The 18,848-nt window shown below is 45.3% G+C and overlaps 1 protein-coding gene across 9 annotated transcripts in view; it reads right to left on the minus strand.

Moving 5' to 3' along the window:
- MARK3 (microtubule affinity regulating kinase 3) overlaps nt 1-18,848 on the minus strand; it is a 131,370-nt gene that overhangs the window by 98,094 nt on the left and 14,428 nt on the right. For 8 of the 9 annotated variants that reach the window (XM_060261296.1, XM_060261306.1, XM_060261302.1 and 5 more), the window contains exons 2-3: nt 15,825-15,863; nt 12,869-13,060 (exon numbers count right to left, since the gene is read on the minus strand). In XM_060261296.1, the coding sequence (XP_060117279.1) occupies nt 12,869-13,060; nt 15,825-15,863 (231 nt within the window). The remainder of the gene's footprint in view (nt 1-12,868; nt 13,061-15,824; nt 15,864-18,848) is intronic. The other variant, XM_060261298.1, reaches the window with a different exon arrangement.

An 18,848-nucleotide genomic window follows, 5' to 3' on the forward strand; every position in this document is an offset into this window, starting at 1 on the left:
TCTATATTCAGTTGAGGCCGCTGCCTTCTTCAGACTTCACCACAAAATCTCCAGGGATTTCCCAACTTGGAGCTGGCAATCCTAGTCAGCCCTGGCCCTAATGAATCCTCCCTCAAAGGCCAAAATGGGCCTTGAAAGGGCCCTGCCCCCTTTGGCTTTTACTGACAAAAATAATACCTAGAATCCTGCAGCTGCTGGCAACTGATACTACTTCCTTTTTTAAAGCTACAGGAACTTATTTTCAGATTTTTTTAAAAAAGCTTTCCAGTGTACTTTTTAAAAGATTTCAGCTTTCTACAAACCTGGGCCCCTTTTCAGGTTTGTAGAATGGTCTGTCTTGCCCATTCACAGCTCTAGTCACTGGATTTAAGTATCCAAAGATATCCTGAGTTCGCTATTAAAATACAAGATAGTGATAAAATGGAAATTAAAAAAAAACCTGATTGCACTACTATGCTGGCTCAATAATTTTACATCTGCTAGAACTCAACAGGAAAGCCACAGGAGAAGACGTTACAATGAACTTATTAAATGCATAGCACACAGGGGAAATATCCGTCAAAATGTTCATGAACAGTGAAATTCCAATTAACACAACATCCCACCATACATGCATTCAATAATGAGAGAATGAAAAGTGGACATTTTCCCTTGTTAGTAGGAAAAGGAGCCGTAAAACAACTGATTTTCATTCCCCCAAATCACCAAGCTCATTGTTAAGGCTCTTGCCCCATAAAAATACAGCATGAATGTGTGTTCTTTTTTACCAAGCGGAAAGGGAATGGTAGGCACGTTATGGCTGTTGTAGCACTTCTAGGCATTGAAAAGCAGCACAGTTCTGTAGTGGGTAAAGACATATATATACACACACAGTCCATGCTCTCAAAGGGCAAAACCTGGAGAAAAAGAGATAGCCAGTCCAGCAAATGTAGCAACCGACAGTAGTAGGAGCAATGGCTGTATTGGTGGCAACCAGTGTTCCCTCTAAGTTAAGTTAGCATGAGCTAGCTCACAGATTTGTAGCCTCCAGCTCACACATTTTTGTCTTAGCTCAGGGAGGATGACCCCTCAGCACACTAATTTATGCAGTAGCTCACAACTTTAATGCCAGTAGCCCACGAAGTAGAATTTAAGCATAGCTCACAAGGCTCTGCAGCTTAGAGGGAACATTGGTGGCAACTGGGCAACTTATAATATCACTGGTAAAGCAAATGTAAATCACAAACAACAAAAGGGGTGACAAACTCAGTCTCTGGTAATAGTCTAAAACCTCAAAGTTAACCCTTAAGCTAATGTTAAGCTTTGTGACAAACTTCCGTGCTAGTACTGAATGCTAGTCTGCTCAGCAGATTCAACCTAGCGGAAGCTCAAAATATGACGAGAACTGTCTGCAGGGGCCGTGGTTATGGGAGGTTTGCTGCAAACACGTAAGCATTTTCCACAAATTGTACTTTCCCCCTGCAAGTTACGACAAAACGTCCCATTCTCTTCCGTTTGCGTCTGGTCAGTGAGCCTCAGGCAATCAATTTTAACAAAAGATACGCGCCACCCCATACTAAGCCATAAGCTTCTTCCCCTGGATTCAACTTTCTGCAAGGTCTTCAGTACAGATTGCCTCTGCACAACTCATCCTCATAAAGACAACAGGAGACCACTAGCCCCACCCCTCCCTCCTTCTGTTGCTCAGCAGATGCACGCAGATTCAGAGCTTTATCACCTCCAGACCAGATTAACTGTTAACACCATGCAGCAAGGGGAGGAGGGGGAGAGATGAGAGGACAACACAAAAGGGATGCAAAGCTACTCTGAAACATTCACTGGTCAAAAGACAGTTGCCTGTTCACCAAGAGTTGACTTCCTTTTGTAAGAAACATTGCTGCAATTTCCTGTGCCTTTAAATTCCAATTGGTGCTGATTTTTTTAAGCGTAGCAATTTGAATGCTAGGAATCCTCAAATAGGTCTAACCCTAGAAAAAACTAAGGCTGCATCATTAGATTCACCTCATGTCTCTTGTATTCAAACAAACCCAAAATAAATTTCACTAATGGAACTGTAATTAAGGTAGACCCACTACCTTAAGGGTATGTCATCTGTTTTATACCAGCTGGGAAATATATTTATTTAATTCCATTTATATCCTGCCCTCCCCGCTGGGGCGGGCTCAGGGCGGCTTACATAGACATGCATATGCATGAGTAGACATAATGGTGGGACATAAAAACCATAAAACAGTATAAAAACATAGAATACATAGAATAATTAACATCTTGGTGATATGATCTTAAGTTTCAGATTAATGATTCTCCCTCAGAGGTTGTCGGACATCTCTGTGGGTTATTCCTACTATTCCTTCAGGGAGGCAGGAACACTTTTTTCAACTTCCTGTTGGCGCCTTCGGAATAACCCCGCCCCCAGTTTTGTTCCTGCCTCTACAGGGAGCAGCAGCACAAGGCTAGGCTCAGCCTTTTTTCTCTGTTTCTTCTTCTCAATTTCCATTCCATATCCTTTCCTTTCCATATCTACTTATCCCTCCTTTTCCTTCTGCCTTTGCTGATCAAAGACTACCGAGGAAACTTGTTCTGGGTCGTTTTAGAATGGCCTGTAGTAGGGACGGTTTCCTATCGGACGAGGAGGGAGAGTCGCACGCCGCGCTTCTAGCAGCGCCGACTCACGTCGAAGGAGCCGACCTGCCTTTGCGGCTTGTTCGCGCCCTTCCTGACGCGGCCGCAGACGAGCCAGCTGCCAGCGCCAAGAAACGGCGCGTAATGAAGGCCCAGGCTACGTCCCTCGGGGCGGCAGCAAGCAGCGGCGGCCATTTTGGAAGTGCGGAGCGTAGCTCTCAGACCTTCCAACCCCCAGGAGCAGGCACTCCGGAGACTCGGAACTACCTGCAACCGCGCATCGAAGGCTTCCAGGACGGGGGTAACGTACAAATGGGCAACCCTCTGAATCCAGAGGCTATGCTTTTTATTAGAAGAGCTATGCAGGAGGAAATGGGCTCCTTTTGCGCCCGGCTGGGGCTTCTCCCTCAAGGATCAACCTTTCCTGCAGACCCTCCCCGCTCTTTCTCCTGGCCCACTAAGGCAGCGCGAAAGGCCCCAGTGCAGTCTTCCCAATCCTTAGAGCTCGAGACTATGGCATCTGACTCTGACCAGGAAGACAGGGAAGAGGGGGAATGTTTCTCTGAGGAGGAACAGGAGGAGGTTAAAATTCCTGAACAGGCTAGTCGTTTCTTCCATCAGGAAGATTACCAGTTCCTTCTAGCCAAAACGCTTTCAGCCTTAGAAATTGAGGAGGGCCCTATTGATGAGGAAATCAAGGTAGCTAAATCTAAGAAGTTTAAGTCAAGAACCAGTGGTAATTCTGAGTTCTTGCCCAGGGGGGAAGCTTCTGAACAAGTCTTCCCTTTTCCAGAATACTTTGAAAAGCAGGTTAGAGCAGAATGGGAAAAGCCAGCTTCCCTTAAGCAGTTTCCTCACTTAGTAAAGAAGTTATATGCACTGCCTGCCTATACCAATGAGTTGTTACAAGCTCCAACTGTGGACGGCCCAGTAGCAGCTCTACAGTCTTCGGGACTGGTTTCAGAGGACGGCCAGGGTTCTCTTAGAGATCCCCTGGACAAAAAAGCTGAGGCAACCTTGAAGAGATTGTACGAATCTGTGGCCATGATAGTTAAGGCGTCCTCCGCGGCCTCCCTGGTCTCCAGGGCGTCCATTGTTTGGGTACGTAAGTTACTCCAGATGTTACCAGAGGACAACAGACGCATGTTAGAGGGCGCCTCACGCATCCTTAAGGCAGCGTCATTCACAGCTGACGCAACCTTAGATATACTGACCTTTGCCTCTAAAACAATGGCTTCCGCTACTGTGGCTAGACGCCTCCTGTGGCTTAGGGCTTGGCAAGCTGACTTCCTCTCTAAATCCACAGTGGCAGCTTATCCCTTTCAAGGGGATCGTCTCTTCGGGGACGCTTTGGACAAGATCCTAGTAGAGACTAGGGATAAAAAGAAGGCCATGCCCAAATCCATTCGGAGGAATGAAAAGAGGGGCCCTCAGTCCTTTCGGACCCAACATTCCTTGGCCAGATATCGTTCTGAATCAAAGAAGTTTAATTGGGAAACACCAAAGAATTCCTTCAAAAGAGGCTCATTCGGCTCCAAATTCAATCGTAATAACTTCTCCAAAATGGACAAGCCTGACAGAGAGGGCAAGTCCAAGCAGGCATGACTACGGTCACGTACCGGTGGGAGCTCGACTACTCCACTTTGCAGAAGCCTGGGAGGCCTCTCAGGCAGACCAATGGTCTTTAGAAATTGTAAAAGAGGGGTATTCAATAGAGTTTCACCGCATTCCACCAGACAGATTTGTCAGATCACCTTCCCCCAAGCAGAAGCACAAACGTCTCATCACCTCAAAAGCAATTCAGCATCTTATCGACATTCGAGCAGTCGAACTAGTCCCAGGGTTGGAGAAGGGGAAAGGCGTATACTCCATCCTTTTCACCATACCCAAGAAGAATGGCGACTGGAGGGCCATCTTGGATCTCAAGTTTCTAAATCGCTATGTCAAAGTACGTCACTTCAGAATGGAAACCTTGAGATTCATTATGGACTCTCTATTGTCAGGGGAGTACCTCACTTCCATAGACCTGACCGAAGCTTATCTCCACATCCCTATCCACCCTTCTCATCGTCGTTTTCTAAGGTTCGTGGTACTGAATCAGCACTTCCAATACAGGGCCTTACCCTTTGGCCTGTCAACAGCGCCCAGAGTTTTTTCCAAAATGTTAATTCACCCAATAGCCCAGCTGAGGAAGCAGGGTATTCACATTCACCCCTATCTGGACGACCTCTTGGTCAGATCCAACAGCAAGGAGAAATCCCTTCGGGGGACAACTCTGGCCATTCAGTGTCTTCAGTCTCACGGATTCCTGGTGAACAAAGAAAAGAGTTCACTTCAGCCGAGTCAGAGGTTGGAGCACCTAGGCGCAATGATCGACTCCACTTGCAATTCGCTATTTCTACCTCTGTCCAAGGCCAGGGCCATCAAGGATTTGGCTTCCAGGGTCATCCAGAGCAAATCATCACCTCTGATGTTGCTTGCCAAACTAATGGGACTTTTGATATCGACCATAGACATGATTCAATGGGCCAGATTCCATTCCAGGCCTCTTCAACTGTTCCTACGACCATTTCAACTTCAGATAATGGAGAGAAAGGCCATAAATCTGATAACTCCGTTGTCAGTCAAGAGGAGTTTGCGATGGTGGACGGACTTGTCTCATCTTCGCCAGGGCAAGTTGTTCCATCCTCCCTCATACCTGGAGGTATTCACAGATGCCAGCCTGGGGGGCTGGGGAGCTTCTCTTCAGGACAAGCCAGTCCAAGGCAGGTGGTCTCAGTCCGAGAGTCTGCTTCCCATCAACCTGCTAGAAATCAGAGCCATTCGTCTAGCCCTGGTTGCATTCAGGACCCAATTGTTCCAGAAGCATGTGCTTGTCAGAACGGACAATATCACAGCCAAGGCGTATCTGAACAACCAGGGGGGCTCCAGGTCTTCTCAGTTGCACCGGGAAGCATCAAGAATTCTGACATGGGCAGAAAAACATCTGGCCTCTCTAAGGGCGGAACACATCAGAGGCCAGGACAACATACAGGCAGATTGGTTAAGCAGACAGGAAATCTGCGAGGGCGAGTGGGCCCTCAGCTCAGACATATTCGACCTCATATGCCAGCGTTGGGGTCTACCAGAGGTGGATCTTTTCGCTTCAAACACAAATGCGCAACTACCAAGGTACTTCACAAGGTTCTCCCATCCAGAAGCCGAACAGACAGATGCCTTGACAGCCATATGGCCTCCAGGTCTCTTGTATGCGTTTCCTCCGGTCCCTCTAGTTTCTCGAGTACTGCGGAGGGTGAGAGCTCTACAGGCGGAAATCATCATGGTAGCTCCCTATTGGCCACGGCGTCCGTGGTTCTCAATGTTGACAGAGCTATCAATAGACCTTCCAATGTCACTTCCAGTTCCTCCCGACATGCTTCATCAGGGTCCGGTGTGGCACCCCGACCCGGGGTGGTTTCATCTGACCGCGTGGAGATTGAGCGGGAGACATTCAGAAATCTAGGTTACTCTCCGGAGGTGACGGACACTATGCTAGCATCAAGAAGGCCCTCCACAGTTCGCATATACAACACCACCTGGAAGGCCTTTGTCCGATGGTGTCGTAGGAAAAAGGTTCCTTCGCTTTCCCCTTCCATTGCGGAGATACTAGCGTTTTTACAGGAGGGCCTGGAGTCCAGGTTAAAACCAGCTACGCTGAGAAGGCAGATAGCTGCCCTGTCCACTGTCTTACCGGTCGTTGGAGGGTATAGGCTATCTCAACATCCACACATCCAATTATTTTTGCAGGGGGCAAAATCGAAATCTCCTCCGACAGTCCATCGCTTTCCGTCTTGGCGGCTCCATACCGTTTTATCAGCGCTTACCAAGAAGCCATTTGAGCCCCTTCGAGAGGTGGACTTAAAATGGGTGCGAATGAAAACTCTCTTCTTAGTAGCCATCACGTCTGCACGTCGAGTCTCGGAACTGGGGGCCTTATCAGTGAAGGCGGGTCTTTGCGTGTTCCACAAAGAAAAGGTGGTTCTGCGCACGGATCCCTCCTTCATTCCTAAGGCTGCTTCTAGGTTCCACCGCTCACAAGAAATCTACTTACCCACCTTTTGTCCAGAACCCAAACACCCAAAGGAGGTAGTCTGGCATACGTTAGATGTGCGCAGGGCCTTGAAGATTTTCATTCTACGATCTGAGTCAATTAGAAAAACTGAATCCATGTTCATCAACATCTCTCCTCCAAGAGTGGGAGACAAGATGTCTAATTCATCCATCAGTGCAGTGCTGAAGGCCTGTATCAGCGAAGCATATAGGGCATCAGGGTTACAGGTACCTGGAGGAATCACGGCACATTCTCTTAGGAGTGCCTCCACAAACGCGGCACTGCTGAATAGGGCTTCAGTCGAAGAGGTGTGTAGAGCTGCTACTTGGTCCTCTCCGTCTACATTCATAAGACATTATAAGATCCATTCCATGGCATCAGCAGATGCAGCATTTGGGAGAAAGGTATTACTGCATGTTCTGGGGGAGGTCAGCGATGAAGACCCACCCGATTAAAGGGGACTGCTCTGATAGGTCCCACAGAGATGTCCGACAACCTCTGAGGGAGAACGGCCCATTGGACTTACCGTGAGGGGTCCTTCTCCTCAGAGGTTCGGAGGACATCTCGCCACTCCCAGATTCATTTCATCGCTTAGGTTTCTTTCTATAGCCTATCTCCCTTGTACTGTGTTACTTTCAGTATTATCGGAGTTCAAGTTTACAGTTTACATGTTAAAACGAGTTGTTAGTTGTGTTTATAGTCCTTCTAGTTAGAGGGAAGACGACACTGCTTTCGGAGTCCCACAACTGAGGGCGGGGTTATTCCGAAGGCGCCAACAGGAAGTTGAAAAAAGTGTTCCTGCCTCCCTGAAGGAATAGTAGGAATAACCCACAGAGATGTCCTCCGAACCTCTGAGGAGAAGGACCCCTCACGGTAAGTCCAATGGGCCGTTCTCTGTAAAGCAGATCTTAGATTGCCCTCTCCACTGCTGCTGTACAAGGATGTTCTTGTCACTTCGTCATGGGCACGCCGCCACTGCTTCTCTAGCCATTTCAGCCCGTTTCATCAGCCGTAACTCCGGGGTATACCATGGCGCCAGCTTTGAATGGGGGCAGAGAGGGTGCCTGGAAGCAATCTCATCAATGGCCGTGGAAAGCCTGTTGTGTCAGGTCTCCACCAGCTCATCTAGAGAATCGCCAGGGGGCCAAGGATCTTGCAAAGTCATTTGAAGCTGCATGGGGTCCATTTGGCTCCGGGAGCGAGCTAAAATACACTGGCCACCCAAACAGGGTTGGAGTGGAACATTCACGCGGGGCCTTCAGGGCGAAGTGGTCTAACCATGGCATTGCATCAGCACTGATACGGTCCACTGTCACTCCCGCCGCAAAGACCAAATCCAGCATGTGCCCAGCCTGGTGTGTGGGAGTTGTTACGTATTGAGAGTCTCAGTGCCGCCATGGATGACACTATGTCTGTCGCCTGAGTGGAGAGTGCGTCATTGGCATAGACGTTGAAGTCACCCAAAACCAACAGCCTTGGGTGTTCCAACGCCCAGCTTGCTACTGTCTCCACCAGGGACGGTATATAGGAGGAGTAGATGAAATCCGATATTGCCATCTGCAGAATTTAAATTCATTTTTAGAATGCTGTATTGTTTTTATTATATGAATTAATTTTAACTCTGTATATATACTGATCGTTGTTACCTGCCCTGAGCCCACTGAGGGAAGGGTGGGTTATAAATTGAAAATAATAAATAATAATAAAATAAAATAAATAGCTGGATCAAAACCACTAAGCAAAAATTGGGACTTACTTGCTACAGACATGTCTATATCGGAAACTAGAGGGTCAATCTGCTGGGTTTTTAATGGCTTATAACTCTGTCAAATGAGTAAGACATGCTCTATAGCAAGGGTAGCCAAACTTGCTTAACATAAGAGCCACATACAATAAATTTAAGATGTTTGAGAGCCGCAAGATGTAAACATCAGATGTTTGAGGGAGGGAGGAAGATGGGGAGAGAGAGATGGAAAGAAAGCAACTTCAACTTTAAATGCATTCTCCAAGCCACCAGCTGCCTTGGCTTGGAGAAGTGATTCAAAGAGAGAAATGCCTTCTTCAAGCTAGCTGACAGGGCGGTGGGGGTTTCAAGAGCCACACAATATGTGTGAAAGAGCCACAGGTGGCTCCTGAGCCACAGTTTGGCCACCCCTGCTCTATAGTTTCGACAAAACCAGTTCCACATCCACATAAATGCTTGGGGTAGGACTTTTCAGAATAGCGCCCGCTCAAAACAGCTATGGGTAGTACACTGAATCTGACTAAAAAGAAAGCTCTTCTATAAACTGAGATGGTTAAGAGATCCATATATGGCCAACAAGAATTTAAATATGTAAACTCGAAAAAAGCAGGAGAGCGCACACAACAGGCATGAAGAACAGTGCTATTTAGGTCCGACTGAAACAATATTTTTTTCACCGGAGAACAAGTTGTAGAAAAGGACACAGTTGACAAAAGAAAAGTATATTCCAATTCCAACTTCTGACGTTTGGCATCCACATCCCCAAACCAGAGATTAACGTATGAGCCCCTTAATAACACAGTTAAAAGGCTACCCCTGAGAAGGGCCAAAAGAAATTTTAATCAGTAGCTAAAAATTAAGGCCCACGCTTTTGCCTCCAGAGAGCGAATCCCCCCAGCTCAGCTCTAATAGCAATCCCTACCATGCAATAAGGAGCACTTAACAACTTTCTTAGAAATCTTTAAGCACAAAGCCTCTAAAAACGAAAGACATGGCCCTTGCATAAATATCAGAAGTGAGCGTATGAGTCAGCTATTCCCACTGCTCCAATGCTGAGCTTTGCGAACAGTCTTAAGACACAGCTGAATTCTAAGAACAGCCTAACATTACATATCCTTTATTTTTAAAATGAATATTTCCTCCAGTGACGATCACAATGACCACAAGGGGGGCTGTCTCCACAAGAAGCCACAACTCCCAAAGCTTTCAAAAGTCAACTTTTTCCAGATTTGTACTGCAAAAGAAATGTTTATAACAGCAGTCTTTTAAAAGCATTTGTTCACTTTAAAGCCTGGCTTACTAACAAATTGAAGATGATGTAACAGTCCCATTTTATTCCCCTAAAACCCTATGATATAGCTGAGCTTGGGAGACTGGGCAAAGCCTAATAACAGGCCAGTTTAAAATCTTGCCTGAAACCAGGATTTGTAAGTTTCCCACCTCTGTACTCAATAAAGCAGTAATCATAACATTCCACTGAGGTTGCACTCTAGCAAATGCAAATATTCAGTTGTGACTTTGAAAGGGACTGACTGCAAGAAAAACCCACCCATTTCTGCATTGTGTTGAAAGGTTCAGCTTTGTATAGTTTTGGTGCTCCTTTTTTTACATCAGCTTTGGAGGGGACTGACTGCAAGAAAAACCTACCCTCCCATTCCTATATTGTGTTGAAAGGCTTAGCTTTGTATAGTTTTCATGCTCCCTTTTTTTAACATCAAGGTTACTTAGCAGATTTGACTGGAGCTGATTGGGGTATTAGCTCAGTGGGTTATGGGTATACTGTGAGCAGAATATATCTTCAGATCAGCAAAGCATTTGATAAATTCCCACATTACTTTAGCGTGCACAATGGTTAAGGGCTGCCTGGAAGTCAGCAGAATTGGGAGTATTCACAGCTGGTAGAAGAACCGTACTCCAAGAATGTGTATCAATGGCACTTTGTTGATCTGGAGGAAGGTTTGTCCTGAGTGCAGTACCCATTCTTTAAAAAAAAAAAAATTAATGAATGACTCAGATGGAAGCAATCCTTATCAAATCTGTCGATCGCTATCCCGTGGAGCTTTACGTTAACACCTCATAGCATAGAAATAAAATTTTAAATAACCTTGATGTATTACAAAGCTGCACTGAAACTAATAGAATAAATTCAATACAGCCACATGCAAAATTCTGCATTCAGGCAAAAAGGAATCCAGTGCATGGGTAGAGGGTGGGGTGGGGTAATACTTGGCTTGGCAGCAGTCGTTCTGAAAAAAGATCTTGGGTTGAAGGCGATCAAAAGTTGAAGTTAAGTAACAGTGTAGAGACTGCAGAAAAGGCCAGTAGAGTTTTAGGCTGCATTCACAGACGCATAAAAATTGAAGCGAAATAATTTCATCCTGGTCTGCGGAATCATCCTACAACTTACTGCATCATGTTTCGGGCATTTACGAGGAATGTACATAAACTGGAACTGGTGCAGTGGAGAGCAATAAAGATGGTCAGGGGTTGAGGAAACAAGTCTTACAAGGGAAGGGTGAAGGACCTAGGTAAATTTAGTGTGGAAAAGAGAAGCCTGGAGGCAGTAGTGGGGAAATACATCAGCGCTCCTCAACTATCTGAAGGGCTGTTGCGTAGATGAGGGCAAAGACTTGTCCTCTGCCGCACTGGGATAGATTCAGTGGGCTTACATGAGAACATATTTCCGTTCCATATTATTATGAGAAATTTCCCAACAGTGAGAGAAGTTTGATAATGGTACCAGTTAGTGGGGGGGTGGGATGCTGTTTTGCTACACATCTAGGTGAGGGGCTGTAGCTCAGTAGAAGAGCCTCTGCTTCACATGCATGCAGTCTAAGTAGATAAATACTGAACCTGATGGACCGTCAGTGTCATTCAGAACAAAGCAGCTTCATGTGTGACCAAGGAGGATGTAGATGAATCAACATCAAGGCCTTCAGGCACAGGCTGGAAAGCCATCTACCAGAGATGCTGCAGCTTTGGATTTCCTGAATGGACAAGAGGCTTGGACTAGATAGCTTGTAGGACCTCTTCCAACTCCACGGTTCTAAGATATGCCCTTCACTTTGCTTCAAAATAAAACTACATTCCATGCACACCCAGAACACCTTAGGGAGAGCCAGTTTGGTGTAGTGGTTAAGTGCGCAGACTCTTATCTGGGAGAACCGGGTTTGATTCCCCACTCCTCCACTTGCACCTGCTGGAATGGCCTTGGGTCAGCCATAGCTCTGGCAGAGGTTGTCCTTGAAAGGGCAGCTGCTGTGAGAGCCCTTTCCAGCCCCACACACCTCACAGGGTGTCTGTTGAGGGGGAGGAAGGTAAAGGAGATTGTGAGCCGCTCTGAGACTCTTCGGAGTGGAGGGCGGGATATAAATCCAATATCATCATCATCTTCTTCTACTCCTAAAGCCTGATCCTAAACCCTCTTATTTGGAATTAAGACAGAATTTAACTACACTTACTCCATAGTGAGTGTGTTTACAACTACAGAATGATTATTTTTTAAAAAACCCAAAACCTGCAAGAGTCAGATAAAGTTTACATGTAGTGCGCATTTCCATTTTACTTTGTATAATACACTTAAGTCCTCTTAAGTCTTTTGTGGCACAGTCAGATAGGCAAGCACAGTTGTTCTCTATAACGAAACTCCAGGTGTGGCCAAACTTCCTTAACGTAAGAGCCACATAGAATAAACATCAGATGTTTGAGAGCTGCAAGACATGAATATCAGATGCTTGACAAGGGAGGGAGGGAGAGAGGAAGGAAGGAAGGAGAGATGCATTCTCCAAGCTGCCAGCTAGCTTTGCTTGGATAAGTGATTTAAAGAAAGAAATGCCTTCTCCAAGATGGCTGATGGGGACTTCAAGACCCACACTTTATGTGTTAAAGAGCGACATGTGGCTCCTGAGCCGCAGTTTGGCCACCCCTGCTCTAGGTTAACATAGACTAATCCCAGAATAATCACTAAAATCTAGAAGGCAGCCAAGATTTTAACTAATCTGCAAAAATGGCAATCAGAACCCCAGCCTACTTCCAATGACTTGCTGAAAACAAATACAAAGGCTAAGACTACCCTTTGTAACAAAGAAGAAAAATTATTTATATAAATTGCCACTGCAGAACAATTAAAAGCAAATTACGTCCTAAAATTTCACTGGCAATTTGCAAGTTTGGATTTTCAGTTGTAAATCTTCTTTCTAGGATTTTACATCCATTATGAAGACAAAAGCAGCAATAATTTTGCTGAGCTTACATGAACGCTGGCTGACTTAACATTATTATCTCACTGTCCAGAAATCGTAACATGATAGCACATCTTTTCATGCAACTTAAACCAAAAGAGTCTGCAGCTCTTCTGAACACAGGCATGATGCCATATGAAGCATGTCTCCAATCTTAACAGAACACCTTACCTCTCTGCCGGTGAGGATGTGCCTGGCCAGTTTCACTTTCGCAAAATTCCCCTTGCCAATTGTTTTGAGTAGTCGGTAATTCCCAATATGGGGCTGCTCATCTGCACAGGAAGCTATAGAGTTCCTACAGCGGGCCCCAGAGCGACTAGTCCGAGAGGAAACATCCTGCCGTCCTTCACCGTGAGAGGTGTGCTGCAATGAAGAAAGGCATATGCTTAAGTACATAGGCTATAGATTGTCTATATGTCAACAAGGACAAAGTACAATAAACTACAACCAAGGCTAGCCTAACAATACTGTAGAGAAAAAGATAATATATTTACCAAGGCACTGGTTAGGGCATAAACAGTTTTCTACATCCTACTAGCAAATAAGCAACACAATGCAAATATCTAAATTAACAATAATATGCTGTAGATGTCAACTTTTGACCAATTAAGTCCGAGTCACCCTGTTGCCACTACATAATAAGCGCAGGAAAACCACAGACCAGTTATCTAATCCTAACGCATTCAGAGGTATTAAACTTCTGAATCCCAGAGCTAGAAGGCAACATCAGGAGAAGGTCTAGGCCTCTATGCCATGCTGCTGAAACTCCAGAGAAACTGGATGACCACTGCATGACACAGCGTGCTGGACCACTAGTCTGATCCAGCCGAGTTCTTCTTTTGTTCTTTTTTTACCACCATATGTTTTTTTGTATTTTCCATCAACGGGAAGAAGAGTAGATTTTATTCCGTTTTTTACTACCATAAGGAGTTTTAAAGTGGCTTACAATTGCCTTCCCTTCCTCTCCCCACAACAGGCACCTTGCGAAGTAGATGGGGCTGAGAGGGTTCTGAGAGAACAGCAACTATACCCAAAGTCACCCAGCAGGCTTTATCAGAATGAGTGAGGAGCCAAATCTGGCTCTCCAGATTCAAATCTGCCTCTTAAACCACTTCACCACACTGGTTCTCAACAACTTCATCAGATGAAAGAAATAAAATGATTAATATGCATAAATTATACTGTGTATGTATGTACAGACATGCCAGGTCTGCTAGGCATGGAGCAGGTGTCACTGGGGGTGTGGTGGGGGAGGTATTTGTGAATTTCCTGCATTGTGTAGGGCAGGGGTGTCAAACTCATTTTTATGAGGGCCAAATCTGACATGAATGAAACCTTATTGGGCCAAGCCATGTCAGGTTGGGCCATGTGTGTACCTATTTAAGATTTGGTAGCAGAAATATAAATCTTATAAAGGACACACACAAACACAAGGGTTTTTTTAAAAAAAAACCTTAAAATATGCTTGAAACATTAGTACTCGTTGGTCTTAAAGGTGCTGTCTTTATATTTCTCCTATGGGATCCAAGGAACTGGGCAAGGGAAGCTCTGGCTCTTTCCTTCCTTCCCCAGGGAACCAGGAGGGGGAGGAGCCTCAGCCAGTAGAAGTAAGAGAGGTTTGGCTCAGTAGCTCTGCTGTGCAATTGAGAGAGCCTGACAAAGCAAGCTCTCCCTTCCCTCAGCCAATGGAGAAAACAGAGACTTTGCTCTGTAGCTCCTGTGTGATTGAGCACACCTGGCAAAGCAAGCTATTATGCAGAAGGAAACAAGAGAGGGAGAAGGAAGCAGACAACAGCCAGTTGCTCGGGGACCTGATAGGAGCCCTCCAAGGGCCTGATACGGCCCCCAGGCCATGTGTTTGACACCCCTGGTATAGGGGGTTGGAGTAGATGACCCTGGAGGTCCCTTCCAGCTCTGTTATTCTGCTGCAAAAAGAGACTACTGCTCCTCCCACAAAGGATGGGATACTTTATATACCTTCAAGACTTAAATTAGTAAGTCAAGCCACACGCCTTCAACTGCTAATACACTGTGCTCAGAGAGGAAACATTAGGGGATTGGTTCCATGAAAAAATTGGGTCTGATACTGTACAGAGACAGACAAATCATATTTTGTTCCAAGGGTGTTTTCGCTTTATGACCATTTTTAACACACTTTCACTATGGAACCAGTATTTTCTAGTTAACTAGTTTCACATTTTAGTGATTCATGTAAGGATCCCACATTTTTCCATTTTTTTCTCTAGGTCTTCCAACCATGACACCATAATCCACAATTGGTTCCAAGAGGTACTCATTTGCACTCACCATCTCTTCCCATCATCATTTCTTCCAATGTTTCCCAATTTTATGACCCCCTCCAATCACCCTATTCTTTCATTACATACAGAACTATTTTATAAAATTACCGACAAGGAAGCGGTAAAGCTCCTCAGCACAGATAGAGACCATTTAGTGGTACAAAGCAAATACAGTTACTACCATCTTCACCTGCAGACTCAACACTAAACAGTAGCGCTTTGCCCTAATTGCTGCTAGTCCTATTAAATATTAGGAAGGACTAATTTTCAAGAAACAGATTTTCAGGGTGACCATTAAGGGGAGGAAAATGCCTTTTTAAAAAGTTTATTATGGTATGCTACTAGCAGGGGGGGAGGGAGGGATGCCATTCAGATTTCCTTCTGCCACAGGTACCAAAGCATTTTGGGCTCAGAACTGGAACGCGAGAAGAGGGCAGAGCACTGAACAGAACACACAGGAAATGCCAAAGAAAAAATTCCATCTCATTCCCTGAGGGAAATGGATCCAAATCTAACAGAGCAGGCAGGTGCTGAGCAAGCAGCGCGAGTAACAGCTGACCTGTTCTTCTTGTAAAAAGCATTACTGAGAAAACAAGACTGGTCTTAGATTTTGTCCTTGAAATGGAGTTACTGTCTTTTAAAAAAAGCTTAAATCTACAAAACATAACTGGCAACTTCACACTACCCACCCCGTCAGCAGCTGAAGAAGATGTTATCTTCTAGTATGACAGAAATAAAGCCAGCATACTAAGAAAAAATGATACACGCACACATAGAGCAAAGACAAAGAAACACATCTTCTTTTAGAACAAAATTTTGAAACCCACCTTTTCGCAAAAGCTTTCCCCTACCGATGTTCCAGCATCCTTTCACATTGTGAATTAAGCGTGATGAAAGAGACAAAGAGAAAAAGAAGGAAAAATAAAACAGGGGGAAACAGTAGCAGAGATTTCTTTTTGGTAATAATCTACGTTATCTTTTGATCGGTACAAATTGCGAGTATATACAGATGACACCATTAACCAACCAGTAACAGCCATCATTAAATACTACTTTACAAATGTATTAGTAGGTAGACAACCTAAGAGATAAAGAGTTATACCACTTAAGGAACAGAAAATCTCTTATTATAAAACCAACTCTGCATGCAGGTTTGGAAAATCCATTTTTACTTACTGGATTCCCCCCTTATCCTCTGCATAGAAGTCATTTGTATAAATGATCACTGAAGCATGAAGTACTACACAGGAACAGACCCATGCATTCAGCTGAGCATGACTCATTATCCTAAGTCTACGTCTGGAGTACAGCAAAGGCTCCTTTATGATAATCCTCTGCACGTATGGAGCAGATAGTGGCTCACCTTCAGAATCCCAAGCAGTTACTCCAGAGGGTAATACCCTATGATATTATGAAGCAATACAAATCTGAGAGCAAGTGTGCCTGTGCCTACTGTGTTAATATCCACGCCTGCAGGACTCTCTCCACTGACCTCACACACTGCTTGAAAAGCATGTAAGCACAACTGTACAAGCAACAACCCGCCCCACTCAAAGAGAGACAACAGACTTCTCCAACTGATGGGCTTAGAGGGCAACAACATTTCCAGAACAAGATGTTATCCAGAAAGAACATCCCATTGTGCAGAGTACCTATTTTTTGTTGCCACTTCCACCAATATATTTGGTTCAGAAATAAAACACAAGAAGCATCTTGAGTATGAACTCTCAGTAGGGCTCCAGTGGACAAAAACGAACAAATCCTGTTCCTCAGTTTTTGTTTTAAGTCTAAAGCAGTCAAAACTAATTCTTTGCAGTTTCCGCAGCGGCTATTTAGAACCTGCAGAACAGCAAAGAAGTTTCATCAGTTTCACAAGATGCACTAAGCCTAATTTTTCCAGTCCCCTGCAGAATGGTCTTCTTAACCTGCAAAATTTTAAAAGCGGTTGAGAATAGGATGAGCAGGGTTATTTACTTTTGCTCTCTTAACGGGTTACAGTACAGATAAGGGAAACACGTTTTTGCTTTACAGCAGGGGTGGGGAACCTTTTTTATGCAAAGGGCCATATGGATATTTATAACATCATTCGCGGGCCATAAAAATTATCAACTTAAAAAACAGTGCTCTGCTGAGGGAGAATGATTCAGGCCTGCAAAATTAATGCAAATAATTGTTTTTCTATTTGAAGTCATATGGGGAGGGCCTAATCTGGCACACACACACGGTCCGCCGCCCTTGGCAAATGCATAGGTCCAGGGCTAGAAAAAGCCCGGCAGGAACTCAGTAGCATATTAGGTCACACACTCCTTAGCATATTAGGCCACACCATCTGGGATAATCAAGTGCAAACTGAATTGTGACAGTAACTTTTCCAGGCCCTGCAGCAATTCTGGCCAGCCAGCCAGGCCCCAGGGAGGCTGCCGCACAGTACATCTGGGCCCTGTGATCCCTGCCTGGCCCTGGGGAGGCTGCTGCACAGCGCGGCTGCGCCCCACAATCCTCGCTGGCCAGCCAGGCCCCAGAGAGGCTGCCACGTGGCTCGGTTCGGCCCAGCAATCCCCGAGGGTCACACCAAGTGACCTCGAGGGCCACATACGGCCCTCGGGATGGAGGTTTCCCATCCCAGCTTTACAGCCTGAAATTATATTATCACCCCATGATGCTTTGAAGGGAGAACAAGTGACAAAGTGGCAAGTGCCGCTTTCAGATATCATAACTGGCTGTAACTAAACTCCAACTGGGCACAGACCCAGTTTTGATACTGGGCAATATCCCTGACTCCCATTCTAACAGAATACAGAGGTTCACTGAATACTACTTCCTGGGCTGCTTTCATGCAAGGTTTTTACCCCAAATAGACAAAATGTCCCTTTTTCAGAGCTTCCACACAACTGCATACCCCTTCTGGAACATGAAAGGAGCCCCGTGGTGCAGAGTGGTAAGCTGCAGTACTGCAGTCCAAGCTCTGTTCACGACCTGAGTTTGATCTGGGTGGAAGCTGGGTTCAGGTAGATGGCTCAAGGTTGACTCAGACTTCCATCCTTCCGAGGTTGGTAAAATAAGTATCCAGCTTGCTGGTAAAGTGTAGATGACTAAAGAAGGCAACGGCAAACCACCCCGTAAAAGTCTGGCCAAGAAAACATTGTAATGTGATGTCACCCCGTGGGATGGTAGTGACTCTGTTCTTGCACAGTGACTACCTTTGCCTCTGAACATGAAAACATGGGGGAACTCCTGGGGATTCCTTGCTTAAATGAGATCAGAGGATCCATTTCAAAATGGAATGCAGGAAACCTCTGCCCACAGCCAATCCTAGGAGGGCTGCTTAGCTCTGCCCTCAAAATGGCAGAGTTAAACTCCACATCCCTCCTCTTTTAAGGCTTGTCTTCTTTGTGAAGCTCAGCTGAACTGGGAAAAGAGGAAAGCGAAAGGTTACCAGCTGCCAAGAGACACACATCAGATCAAAGGAGAGAAAGGGATGGGCCATGCAGAATCCTGTCTCTGCCCACTCCCACCTCTGACTGCTGCATCAAGGGTACCTTTTCATACCCCTGCCTGGAAGCAGACACGGCTTCATCAAGCTCCAACTAACTAATGTTTGAATGCAGGTGCTTCACCAGCAGACTGGAAAGAAGCAGGTGTTATAACCATTTTAGAGAAGAGGTTCAGAGGAGACTTGGAAAATTACAGGCCTGCTAGCTCAATGTCTATGCCTATTTAATTAGAAACTGTTAAAGAAACGAATGTCAAGCACACAGAGGGACAAAGCCTGCTAAGAGAAAATCAACATTATTTCTGCAAAGAGAAGTCCCGCCTCACCAACATTTTAGAGTTTTGTCAGTTAGCATCCA

The sequence above is a fragment of the Heteronotia binoei genome, chromosome 21 (assembly GCF_032191835.1).
Source record: "Heteronotia binoei isolate CCM8104 ecotype False Entrance Well chromosome 21, APGP_CSIRO_Hbin_v1, whole genome shotgun sequence".
Lineage (NCBI taxonomy): Eukaryota > Metazoa > Chordata > Lepidosauria > Squamata > Gekkonidae > Heteronotia > Heteronotia binoei.